Source organism: Phasianus colchicus, chromosome 18, assembly GCF_987193195.1.
Source record: "Phasianus colchicus chromosome 18, bPhaCol1.hap1.1, whole genome shotgun sequence".
In the NCBI taxonomy this organism is placed as follows: Eukaryota; Metazoa; Chordata; class Aves; order Galliformes; family Phasianidae; genus Phasianus; species Phasianus colchicus.
Genome location: NC_143453.1, coordinates 8,530,695 through 8,544,107, shown reverse-complemented (window position 1 = coordinate 8,544,107; position 13,413 = coordinate 8,530,695). Strand labels below are relative to the sequence as shown.

Here is a 13,413-nt window from a genome sequence, read left to right as displayed (position 1 = left end):
GGGATATGGTGACTAATCTCTGATTTCAGTCACATATTTCAGAACTCAGACATTCCATTAAAGGCATCAATGTCAGCTCAGGTGTTTTGAAGCCTCCCCTGCATTTTTGATAACTGCATTGTTTCTATTCATCTCACTGAGGCAGAGAACTCACAAGAAATAGAAAGGCCCCCCTAGACACTTTGTATTCACTTAGCATTTGTTTCTGAACTAACACAGTATCAAATATTTCATATTACATTAAAAAAATGAAAGTTGACATAAAATTCAGTACCTAAAAGTTATCACAATAATTTCTAGCTGTCTACCTTCGTTCTTTCTTGTCAGTAGGCCTGTTGATATCCCGAAAAATGTTTGACAGGACTCCATCTGTCCAGTCTCGTGTGGTAGGGTCAAGGATCCCATATAGTTCAATCACAGACATAGCTTTAGGATTCAGTGTGTAAAGCTTTGTCAATAATCCCAGCCTAGAAATGCAAAAGGAAAGCAATATTATTTATTTATATATTTATACTTATATTATGAGAATACCATCTTATGACAACCCAAGCATACATTATAGCTAGCTACTAATGATTTTAATATGACTACCCAAGTCTGAACTATGTCATTTCACAGCCAAATTTCCATGTATCAAATTGTATACTTACTTGTTCTGGGCTTGGCACAAAGCATTAATGACAACCGATTTGCCACCTCCAGTAGGCCCAACCACCATTGTAGTGTGTCTAGTTAACATTGTCTCATACATCTGAACAACTTTATCCACCTGAAAAAATACATATTAATTCAACAGACTGCTATCCATAAGTCTATGGACAAGATCAGCAGCTGGTCTACACCTACTAAGCTTTCCTGGAACCATTCTGGAGTGCAGCAATGCATACCCAGCCTAATGTTTACAACAAAAACTCAGGCAATTAACATTTTTTATACCTGAACTGGTAAAACAACATAACCTCCTTCTTCCAGCACTTGTTCTACAGCATCATTAAAGTCAGGGTAGCGGACTCGAGGGCAGTCCAGGCCAGGAAACAGGTCAGAGATTAGGCCAAGGAAGAGAGGTACATCTTCGAAAACAAATTTAGGAAGATTCATATCTCGTAGAGCTCTCATCAGTACAACCTCCTAGACAAAAGAGAGCAGAATCAATCTCTACCAAACAGCTAACCAATTATCTAAATGTAGTGATTTCAAACATCACTAAAAACCATTGCACAATTACTTTAGTACAGCTTTGAGGATGCTTTCTTGGCTTCAGTTACTAGTGGAAAAGAGGCCGTTTTGAAAGGACTAAGTTGACCAATAGTTAAGAATGCTGCTTTTTTCAACTATATTAACAAAATGCTGTGGTTACTATCTTCAGAAAGTAGTTTTCACTATTTATCTGGGATAAATAGTGCATCCTGGATTTAACACCAAGACTGCACATGAAGTAAAACACCTCATTTTTTATAGGTTTCCCTACCAAGTTTTGATGCTATCTTGCTGGCAGAGGGCACCATGAAGCTCAGTAAGAACACAGTAAAATAGTAAGACAAAGAACACCAATGCTTCTATTTCAAATGCAGACAAACTACAGAGAATGTGCAAACATATACTATTCCCAATGAAAAGTATGAGCTGCAAAGGGTAAATAAGTGGCAAGCCTACCTCACTGAGGTCTGGTGATCCTCTTTTCAGTTCCCCAGCCATCACTAAGACAGACTTAAGGGCCCGCAGCCCAAAATCGTAATGATGTTGTTTAGAAAGTTGTTCTTTTGCCAGCTTATATAGCACTGTCATCTTTTTGGCAAGGACCTGTTTGAGAGTTAAATAATCACAAACATGAAGTCACAACAAAACAGTGAGCATGCATACAAGGGTATGGAGAGCAATACAATTTTCTTACCTTTGCTGTAAGGAATCCTTCAGAAAAGAGCATGATTTCACAGATTTGCTGAAGATCTGGTACAATAACAACCACAGGCCTGAATAAAGCTTTTACAGACTCAGGGAGCTCAGTCCGACCAGCATAACCAGGATTCATTGTAATAAAAATGCCCATTCGGCTATCAAGGTTAATTTCTTGTCCTTCAAACTAAAAGCACATGAGAACTTTAGAACACTGTGTGTTTGGAACTGAAATATTACCATTTGTTGAAAGAGAAAACCAGCAATACTGGGACACCCACTTGTGGGTGTTAAAAATTCAGCTTTAGATATTAATGTAGGTACATTTAATTATATTTTTTATTTAGCTTTTCTCCTACTTCACAAGGGGAGAATCTAGCAAAGGATTAGAAAATAAGCAAAGATTTAATATCTTTGAATCTCAGAGTACATATTCTGGAGTGCAAAATACTCAGCACAAAACAATTAACACAGAAATAGCCTTTTGATCTCCCAGCTGGGGCCAGTCCTGGATCTTGGCCTCTAGCACAAGATCAGCCTTCACAATTACTCTTCTTTTTCAGTCTTTACCTGAAATGTTTTCAGATGATTCATTAAAGCATTTCGAATAACTTGAATCTGAGAAGAAATAACTGAAAGCACAGAAGCATCGATACGATTGAATTCATCAAAGCATCCCCATGCTCCACACTGTGCAAGACCAGAGAAGATTTTACCAACTGCCTAACAAGAAGAAGAAGAAAAACATCTCAGCAATGAGTATGTTAAAAAATCCACCATCAGCAAACTGGAGTATGCTAAAACTCTTAATGTCTGGGTAAAAATCTCTGGATACATGCAGGAGCTAACAATCCATCCTAAGGTCTTCTAGTAACTATTTGCTAAGTGCAGATAGCCCATAATGAGCTTAAACACACTTAGCCACTGTTTTCCCATTTGAAAGCACATATAGAATCTTCAAATTCCCTTCAACATTTATTCAAAATAGTTATTTTTTACTCTATTTCATTACCAGTTGGCATGGTAACTCTAAAGGAGGCACATGTTCAGAAGTTCAAAATATGTGCTTATTCTATGTGCTGAAAAAGAACAGTAAATGGCTCTTTCCATAGAATGCAGATCTTAAAAACTTACTTTGAAATCCATGCCTTCTCCACAGTTTGTCACCACACACAGCAAGCCCAGTGCTTTGGCCAGATCCTTGGTTGTTTCTGTTTTCCCTGTACCTGCTGGCCCTGCTGGTGCTCCTCCCAAAAACATTGATAAAGCCTTTGAAGACAGACCAAAAAACAAAGTGTAACACAATAGAAAGTGCAGCAATAGCAGCAGAGCAGCAAGAACCTGGCTACAACAAGTAAGGATTTGCACAAATACGAAAGCTGTGGGCACAGAAATAAAGAAAAGAAGCTGCTTACCTTCAGAAGGCCTCAGGTATGCAGGAATCTCCAGTGAGATACCCCTGCCTCAACTGCCAACCCTGAAATGAGGTCTGCACTTGAGCAGACCTCATTTGCACCCTGGCTTGGCCCTATCAGGTGATCAGTCACTGGTTCAAGCCACGACTTAGCATTTCCACTACACAAAGGATTTGTATTAAACTGGTAGCAAATTCACAAACAAATCCATGGGTACAACAAGCCTTACATCTCATTTCTGCATGCATTCTATATTATCTTCAAAGCAATTAGTTTAGAAGACTATTGCAACCCACTTATTACATATTTGTGTTCACATTGTTCTATTTTTTCTACTTTCTTTTATGTCCTAGTTGCAAAATATGCAATGGCATGGGAGCATGTTTTAAAAGTGCATGTTAGCTAAAAAGAACTCCTTTAACATATACCTGTGTGAACGTGAGATAGATACGATCTGTAAGCGGGGTGATCACAAGGCGTCCATTCAAACCCATGTACTCATAGCCATATGAAAATGTCCCTGTACACTGCCGCACGTTCAGCTCATCTGGTTCTCGGTCCCAGTAAAAGCGCAACTGGCTTTCCCATTCAAATTCCTGAGCCTGCAGAATGCTACACAAGAGACACACGTGAGGTAAAAGGATAGATATATAGTTTATGGCTTTGGTATTTTCTCAGGAGGTTGAGGATTTACCTGTCTCTGACAAAAGTATCAACAATGTCTCTGGCATGAACATCAATAATGAGAACAGTGTTGTATTTTTTCCTGTCATTTTTGCTCAAAGGTGCTGTAATGCGAGTAACCAGCTCATCAATTTGTTGGTGCATTTTTTTAGCATACAGTTTCATTGCCTGTTTTTCTCCTTTCTTCACTTTCCGAAAGACGTCCTCAACCTCCCACGTCCACCACACCTGATTGGCAGCCAGCACCATCATGCCTTGGTAGAGTAACATCCAATCAACTCTATGGGAAATACATACAGTATGGGAGTCTGAGTTACTGTTTAAGTAAATTATCACAACAAAGAATAGGAAGTCTCCCCTATTTCTACAACTACAACATGACCAAAACTTTATAAAGATGAATAAAATCAAGGTGTGAGATATTATTTCTAAAGCCTAGGAAATATTCTCATGGAAAACAACCTACGTCATGTGTAACAATGACAAGACAGAATTTATAATAAGAAAAATTGTGTACACGTTACTAAAAATGAAAATTCAAGCCTTACAAAACCACTGAGAGTAAATAACACATTTTTTCTGGTTGAAATACTACATATGCAGGTATCCATACTCCTCCTGCATTACAGAAATACAGGCTAAGCTGTGTATAAATTAGAAAATGAAGTTTCTATTTTTCTGTATCACTACAGGTTCATAGTAACATATAAGGTACTTGTATTATCTTTGACACTGATTGTTTCACCTGCTTCTGTCTTCACAGTATCGAAAAATAGCCTCCTTAGTAAGAAGTCTGTTTGTTCGTCTCATTTCTCTCAGCACTGCTGTCATCCAGTTCTCCACTCTGCCCTCTGCAGCTACAGCCTGCCGGAAATCCATCACTTCCCCCTCAGCTGAAATCATGGCCGTGGCAATTTTCTTATCACCATCACCATCCTGAAACCTCAGGGAAGCTATGTTATCATACATCTGAAATGCACCAACAGAGAAATTGACATATGAGAAATCAAGCTTGAAAGATTCAAGTGTACCTAGCCCTCATTTAATGTTAAAAGGAAATTTTCACCATCCACAGAGAGAAATGGATCTGACTGTAAGTAATGAAATATAAACACTGATGCATACAGCCCAGCAGCCCCACTGCACAGTAAACAAAGCAAATGATCAGGCTCAAGTGACTTTTTTTCCTAGAAAGTAAAGACCTCTCAGGAGCTACAGGAAGGTTATTTAATGATAGGTCATTATGTTGTATCTTGAACCTTCTTTACCATAACTTGGTTGATTTGTTTGTTTAGAAATTTCTTGAAGAAGCTGCCATGACGTTCTTTGTATGCAGGAAATATTAGCACACACTTAGCAACATGTACAGAATAGCCTATTCAGCTCTTAAAAGCATTTAAAAGTAAAGGGCACTTCGGAAAAACCAGACACTGTACCTTTATCATGTGTTCCTGGACACAAAGTGGGCTACTGCTGCCAAGGATACTGAGCAACTCTTCATCAGATATAAAGAAAAATCTTGGGAAGGCATTTCGCTTTGAATCCAAATAATCATTCAAGCTTTTCTGACATTTCTCCAGCACATTATTTATATGGTGGAGGTCTGATAAACGATTTGGGGCCTCACAGGATTTTTTAATTGTTGGTTCCTCTACAGTTTCGTCCATTATCTACATGGGAAATAAAATTAGAAAATAACAAACAGCAGTGAACTACACTAAATTACATTTAGCTAGTGACAAAACAGACTGCACAAGCAGTATAGGTTCTTTCAATAATGAATTAATTTTAAATATGGTTTCCTATACTGCAGTACTGTATGAGCACAGAGGTAAGTATGCATGTCCTTAAAGCTGAGAGCATGAAGATATTGTAAAAGCAAGTGAAAGAGAAGACTGTATCCCAAGCCATGCAAGCATAATCACACACCTGACTTTGTTCCTGTGTACAGCAGTACTTCAAGTACATGTATAGCATTGTAGAATCACAGTACAATTCAGTTACTTGCCTTTTTAAACATACTGTCTACACTGTCAAATATTTCAGCTTCTTCTGAAAGCTGTGATCTTATATCTCCGCCAACAAAGATGCTCTCCAGGTACATCCATTTTCTCTGAACCACCATCCAGATCTAAGAGTTAAACATTATCATCAAAGATTTTAAAAAATGAAAAGAAAATCCTGACTATAAATAAATGTTAATAATTTAGCCCAACACTTTCTTCCGTACCTCAATTACTTCACCAATCAATGACAGAGTTTTTTCCAACTGGTGAACAGTTGAAAGGAAAGGACCCACAAAACGACTGCCCAAGATACTCTGAAGATTGACACTGTTGTCATCAAGAATCTCTAAAATTTCATCTACAGATCCCAGAATAAAGCCACGCTTCTCAGTGCCTTTGCAATATATTTGCACAGTAAATTTCAGCTGTTCCCATGTTTCTGCTATGTCCTTCATACCCTGTATGTGCACATAAAAAGATGTGTTTCAGTCTTCAAAACCTAGAGAACTGTAATTGTAGCATAAAAATGAAATCAATTAATTCAACAAAACTTTTGCACAGATTTTCAGCACTGGTTTATAAAGAGGTTTATTTCAAAACATCATGATTAAAACCAAATGAATTCCGTTTTTCATAGACCAAACTTGCTTATGTGATAGCAAAATCCATTTACTGCTGTGAAAGCCATGACAGGTAGGATTTTGTGCTTGTGTTGTAGCTTATTAACAGAGCTATTGATTTATTTACATTACAGCACCTCCCTGAAGATAGCAGAACTTACTGTCATGCCACTCAAGATCTCACATTTAAAAAACTGTTGTCATCTATGTGTGTTTAGTTTTATTATGATTTTTTAGTTACCTTCTCAACACTAAGCTCCTTAACAGCTGTTCCAACTATTTCATTGATAATATCTGAGTGCCTGTGAAGTTCCATAGCAAACATATTCTCCAAAGTAAATGCTTCAGTTGTCATTTCAAATCTTGTGCCTGTTCTCTCCATAAGGTCTTGCCAATGCCTGTATAAAATTGATGCATCAATAACTGTACCACAATACAGTAAAATGAAAATAAATGTTTTGCATTTGTTTGCATTATTTAAATAAATAAAAGCAAACCTTTCTCTTAAAGCTTCATTTTTCAAATCAAGCAACAATGGAATGGAGTCTCTAAATGCCTTCAATTTTGTTTCCAAGTGACAGGCTGCTGGCATACTGCGGACTTGTTTGGGCAACTTTCGAAAAGCTTTAAGAAATCCTTCAATTCCTTCCTGAAGAAACTGCACATTGAGGTTTATCCAGAGTGTCCGAGACCATTCCTCTTTAGCTGCCTGGGAACAAGGTTATCAGGAGGAAAAAAAAAGTATTTCTCTTTATTTTCTGGTACAGCAGGATCTAGACACCACAGTCAGGATATACATGTGATTGCATTAACATTCAAGATTCATAACCAAAATAAATAATGAATAAATCAAAAGTAAACACGAAGAAGAGGAAAATTATTCTTAAGAGTATACTTCACAACCAGTCTGGCTGCTGGCTGATCAGGGCATTTTAATCTTGAAAAAACTGAACTTCTTAAAAATTATAAGACCAGGCCTGAGATATCCACCATCCAAAAGTTGTCCCACTGAAATAATCAGGAGACATGTACAATATAAGACCATCCAATAATTTCTGAGGAATGAGTGGCTGTTCCTGATAAATGTATGTGTTTGGTTTACTATGGAGACATTCTGTTCTCCTCTATTAACATCATTAAATTGACATCATGATGGTAAATTACAGGTCAGTTGATTTCATGCAAAGGAACAGAGTTCACAGTAACTAAAAGACAATGCAAGCTCTTCTATTTTCCACCTTTGCATGTAGTATGTGCCTGGATATGAGCGTGCATACACTTACCTTCTGTAATTCATAAATTTCATAGACTTGCTTTAGACCTTTCATATCATTCTGCATTTTTATTAAGTCAGGATACACTTTAGCTGGCAAGTCAAAAAGTTTCTCAACACTGCCCAGTTCCTGATGAATTTCTTCCAGTTTTTCCATTTCTTTTTCAAAAATGGCCATAAGTTCCAGTCCTGGAAAAGGACAGACATTTTTCTAGATAAACAATCCAATGCATTATGGGGAATGAATAAGACAGCATTTGCACATAGTCAGTAGAAATTACAGTACTAAAAGTGTCATATTGACACTTTTAGTTTACTTTTAGACACTTGTCAGTTTGTATGTTAAGGAAAATACAATTTTCTTGTTTTACATAAAATTTGATGAATTTTCCAAAAACCAATATTGTTAAGACATCACTTTACACACTTAATTTACCTTTATCAAGATCTTCTCCAACAGCACCAGGTCCCTCAGCCATGAATTTACAGAAGAAATCTGCTACCTTTGTAGTGTAGTCCTCAATCTGTTGCTTTGTAATCTAAAGAGAACAGAGTTTAAATTGTTTTCCTTTCCATTTCTTTTTTTTTTTTTCTTTTTTGTCAATTTAATTACAAATACTACCTCTGTGAACGTTCTTTTTATGCCTCCAAGGTTGTGATCAACTTCTGATGCTTCAAAGAAGAGAGTCTCCCACTTTTCCTTAATCTTGTCAGCCATCTCTTGCTCTTCTTTAGCCACCTAAAACGAAACAGTAATATCTCTCACAAGCAATAAATACACACAGGAAAGTGAGAAAGATGTCCATTATAAATATGCAAAAGATGGAAACAGCACTGAAGTTAGTTAATTTCAAGTTGCACCACAGGAGGTTTAGATTGGACATTAGGAAGAATTATTTCACATAGAGAGTGCTTAGGCATTGGAACTGCTTGCCCAGGGAAGTGATGGAGTTCCCATCTCTCAAGGTATATAACAGATGTGTGAAGGTGGCACCAACAGACATCAATAAGGGTTTGTTAGGTTAGCGATTGGACTTGATGACCTTGAAAGCCAAGCTAGATGATTCTATGAATCAGATTTAAACATATGCAATATGGCCATTTAAAATGGAGCTACTGCTTCAAGAACGGAGGTTGCATTAGACAATCTTCAGATATCGATTCTAACCTCAACAATGCTTGATTCTTGAAATGTCTTAATAGGAAAACAATTATTCATTCACATGGGAAGCATTTGTGAGCATAGCTCAAATCTGAAATGTTTTCTGAGACAAGACATAACATCCACCTACTTGAATATCATACATTGCAAGAGTTCGGTATCTCTCCCAGATGTCCAAATATTTCAGTTCCACCGTAAGCGACATGCCTCTGATAGCTGTAATTGTACTGAGGACAATTTTCAGCTCTTCCAAGGAGTCAGGAGGTGTCTTAAGATTCTCTGATAATGTCTGTAAGAATAAAAGAATAATTTCCAGAGGCAACAGTGGGAAAGTAATTAGCCAATTCTTACAGAAACACAAAACGCAAGTAAATGACATGCTGACTTTCATTTTTAGTTTATGTGATGATAAACATAATACAAAAAAAAATTTCTAAATCAACAAAAAGTTAATACCATAAAAACATAAATGTTTTTGTTTTTGAAATTGTTTTGAAAACAATTTTGTTTTGAAATTGTGAAGGGTGGTTTAAAAGGAATTTCAGAATTACTTACATGAACCATTCACAAACACAGGAATGAGAAATCCTCTTTTTTTGCATATTACTGTTCTCTCTTGTTTCCTAGCTATGCAGTGACAGCTCATCTCTATATGTATGGTATATTAAAGCACATCACTCAAACTAATTCAGAGTGGTTTGAATGGTCATCTACTAATCAATGAAAGCTGTATCAGACAACAAGAACAGAAAACTCCTACCTCAATCTCCTCCTGAAGACTGAAGAGTTCTTTTCTTGCAAACTCATTAAGCAACTTTCCAAGGGAAATCATCCAGTCTTTAGCTTTATCCTCCACTACAGAAACTAAAGTACTCAGACAAAGCCTGATAAATTGTTCATCTTTTATCAAGGGTTGTTGAGTGATTTCTTGAGCTATCTTCATATAGAAATGCAACTTTTCATCGAAGGTGACATAGGAAGGCTTTTCAGCAGCAAACTTCTTTATGGCCATGTCTTTGTTCACTGTCCACAGAAAACAATATCTCTCCCAATGGTTCAAATACGTGCTGAGAGAAGTCAGGACTCTGTGGACATTCTGAGTGATGAGAGCAGCCTGCTCAGTTATCAGAGGGTTCTGAGAGATATCACTGTAAAAGCTGAATGTGACAATTTCATCATCTGTAACACGCTGAGGAGGGCATTCAATGCATGTGCCATGCATCCACCGCACAAAATGCTAGAGTTTTCAAGACAAGTTTGAAAAGTAATTACCTTGTAGATGGTCACATCAGTCAAATAATTCATCGTTATTTAGGAGACTATGTACAAAGTAATGTGGATGATTTCTTGAATCAACTGTTATTCTGACAGCATGAAGTTATTTCATACACGTTCAACCTGCTAGTTTTTGTTGCCCTCTTTTTCTATGTTTTAATAAAGAATATTAAAAAATAGGAGAAATTTTTTTACTTATATACATTAATTATATCATACATTTTCTATGTGGCCCAAGACTATTCCTCTTCACTCAGAGCAGCCATGCCAAGCCAAAAGGTTGTATACCCCTGGGTTATATTTTCCCAAACAGTTGAGAGAAGAGTTAATTTCATCCTAATCAAATCTTTCCATGCATTATTTAGTCTATTTTTTTTAGATCTTCACTGAGTGACAATATAGCACAGCAGAGGGAAACAGGCATTAGGTTGAACAGGCTGTACAAAAACAGTCCAGCAGAACAGCAAATCTAAGCCTAGGAAGCACATTTGATCTAAATTTATGCATTTCATATAACCTTCAGAATAATATCTCCACCAACAGGGCACACAGAATTGCAGTCACAACATTTGGCTTCTTTTCTGAATAATATTTCAGTATGATCATATTCATACAATAAGATATTGTGATATCTTTGTGAGAAAGCTAAATGATTCATCTGCTGTTAACCGGTGTCCCAGATGTTCTTCTCGTAACATTTCTGTTTTTTATTTTGTTTGTTTGGGGTTTTTTTGTGGGTTTGTTTTTGGTTGTTTTGTTTGTTTGTTTTGGGTTTTTTGGGGTTTTTTTTGTACTTTCTATGGAGAACTGTAAATATGGAGATTTTTAATATGGAGTAATATTGTCACTCTGACAGCATATTTGTACTCCAAAAAGCAACATCAGCAGTAAAAAGCATCTCCTTCAGATATATGCTGGTTTACAGAACCAAATTATGTCCTCACAGGGATAGAAAATGATGTGATTTCTTCCCTGTGTTATCAGTTTGCAAAATTAGGACGGTGTGTAAAATTAGAACAATGTACTGGGTATCTTTATTTTACACTAAATCATTATGAATCTTCCCTTTGACATTAACTCTTGCCCAAACATAAAGTGAGATTAATTCAGCATAATCACAAGCAAAATATGGCAACAAGTAAATCTTAATCAAAAATCACCTTTGTGACCTCAACACACTCTCGGATACATTGTACTGTCATTTGGTCAATTTCACTGGCATTGGGTTGCAAGATTATCTTTGGAGGAGACAAAACAGCTTCTATTTGGAACAGCGGCACATTTGCAAGAACAGCTGTATTAAAAGCTTGCAAATTCCTAGGAGAGGAAAAAAAATTGTGTCAAAGATAGCAATAAGCTGCCCACGAGAGACTGCAATTATGAGGTATGCATTTAGATGTGTGAGCATATCTGTCAGAAGTCAGTTAACAATTATTTCAGCTGGAAACACTGATGTGTATCTGAGCAAAATTGTCTCACTAAGACTGACGTAATGCAAAACCTTTGCTAACTAAAATAATTTACTGACAGGAATGAATGGGGATATCTCAGTGCAAAAGGATCCTAAGACTACAGTTTAAAGATATGGATCACGAGAGGGAGAGATACTGTAAAAAGCCTTTATAATATTTTGCTAGAGGAACCTCCTTTGCTCCGGGTAAAGCATAATCCAACAAACCATTGTTCTCATATTGCTGGTCCCTGTTTTACAGGGATGCAACTGGGCAGCCAGACAGCAAATTTACAAAACTGCATTCTTCAGTAATATAAGGTTTTGATTTTAGAAATAAAGTGGAGATACACAACTCCATACCCTGCAGAAAATGTACATTATTTCTCTCCCCTGCTGACAACATCAATACCCATTTTCTCTGAATTCAGGTCTCTCCTCTACCTTGTTAGCAGTTCTCCAGTCTTTGCACAGAAGCAGTACAAATACAAGCCTGTTTCAAACTGCAAATCATTGAGGTGTCCAAACAGAGTATCATTACACGAATTTACAATAATAGATTGAGAAAAACCTAAGGATGAAAGTCTGAAAATGCACTGAATTAACTTACTTCAGAATTAACTGTATCAGCATCTGATAAATCCTATTTTCCCAATATGCATAATAAGAAGCCAATTTTGAAGATTTGCCACTCTTCATATTGACAAGTCCTTCCAGCTGTGCTAACAGTTGTGGAATAGCAGTATACATTCTAACCATGTGATCTATATCTTTTGCTCTTTCACACTTAACATACTCAAAAAATTCTTTCACATCTGCAAAATATTACAAAAAATAATGTTAACAACTGCAAAAGACTTAACAGTCTTCAACAGTGGAATCATTAGCTGGGCTTTATTTGTGAACATGAAATTGGTCTTGTATACTAATAAAATATCTTCATTTAATAACATTAATTTATTAATTTTTCAGTCTCCTATTTTATACAGGTTCAATTATTCAATAGCAACTAATAGATGTGAAAGTAACCTCCATAAGACTCAGAAATCACAGAATCATCTGAGTTGGAAAGGTCCTTTAGAGGTCACTTAGTCCAGCTCCTCTGCAATGTACAGGGACATCTACTACTCAGTCAGGTGCTCAGAGCCTGCTCCAGCCTGACCCTGAACATCTCCACGGCATCCACCACAACTCTGGGCAACCTCTTTCAGGGCTTCACAACCCTTATTATAAACAGCTTTTTTCTTATATCTCATCTAAATCTCAGCTTTTTAGTTTGAAACCATTTCTCCTTGTCCTGTCAGATCCTGCTGAAGAGTCTTAGTTCATCATTCATAGTCTGTCATTGGAGTGATGGGGATGCATGGGAGACAATCAGCTCACTGCAATTTCCCCTTGAGGAAAAGAGCTCAGTTGAGCTGGCACTCAAAGCAGTTTGAGCTCTAAGATCACACTACTGCATACAAGGAAGAGGAAATAAAGGGGAAACTAGGAGGAAAGTCATCAAATGCAAGTAAATACTGATCTATTTACATAATTATCCCTAAGTTTTTCTCATCAACGCTGTCAGCTTTAGGCTACTGAAGCTCTGCTTGTGCTTCCTGTGTTACATTACACCATGTAACTAGCTGTAAC

General features: G+C 36.9%; 1 protein-coding gene across 4 annotated transcripts in view; it reads right to left on the bottom strand.

Moving 5' to 3' along the window:
• DNAH10 (dynein axonemal heavy chain 10) overlaps positions 1–13,413 on the bottom strand; it is a 53,609-nt gene that overhangs the window by 27,715 nt on the left and 12,481 nt on the right. For all 4 annotated transcript variants that reach the window (XM_090120905.1, XM_031592657.2, XM_031592659.2 and 1 more), the window contains 22 exons: positions 12,389–12,593; positions 11,489–11,645; positions 9,814–10,290; positions 9,184–9,342; positions 8,514–8,630; positions 8,328–8,430; positions 7,902–8,080; positions 7,116–7,327; positions 6,860–7,016; positions 6,223–6,456; positions 6,001–6,123; positions 5,429–5,662; positions 4,738–4,961; positions 4,003–4,272; positions 3,737–3,920; positions 3,028–3,162; positions 2,464–2,616; positions 1,892–2,080; positions 1,654–1,800; positions 937–1,128; positions 651–769; positions 309–467 (listed from right to left, as the gene is read on the bottom strand). In XM_090120905.1, coding sequence (XP_089977031.1) covers positions 309–467; positions 651–769; positions 937–1,128; positions 1,654–1,800; positions 1,892–2,080; positions 2,464–2,616; positions 3,028–3,162; positions 3,737–3,920; positions 4,003–4,272; positions 4,738–4,961; positions 5,429–5,662; positions 6,001–6,123; positions 6,223–6,456; positions 6,860–7,016; positions 7,116–7,327; positions 7,902–8,080; positions 8,328–8,430; positions 8,514–8,630; positions 9,184–9,342; positions 9,814–10,290; positions 11,489–11,645; positions 12,389–12,593 — 4,129 coding nt within the window. The remainder of the gene's footprint in view (positions 1–308; positions 468–650; positions 770–936; positions 1,129–1,653; positions 1,801–1,891; positions 2,081–2,463; positions 2,617–3,027; positions 3,163–3,736; positions 3,921–4,002; positions 4,273–4,737; positions 4,962–5,428; positions 5,663–6,000; positions 6,124–6,222; positions 6,457–6,859; positions 7,017–7,115; positions 7,328–7,901; positions 8,081–8,327; positions 8,431–8,513; positions 8,631–9,183; positions 9,343–9,813; positions 10,291–11,488; positions 11,646–12,388; positions 12,594–13,413) is intronic.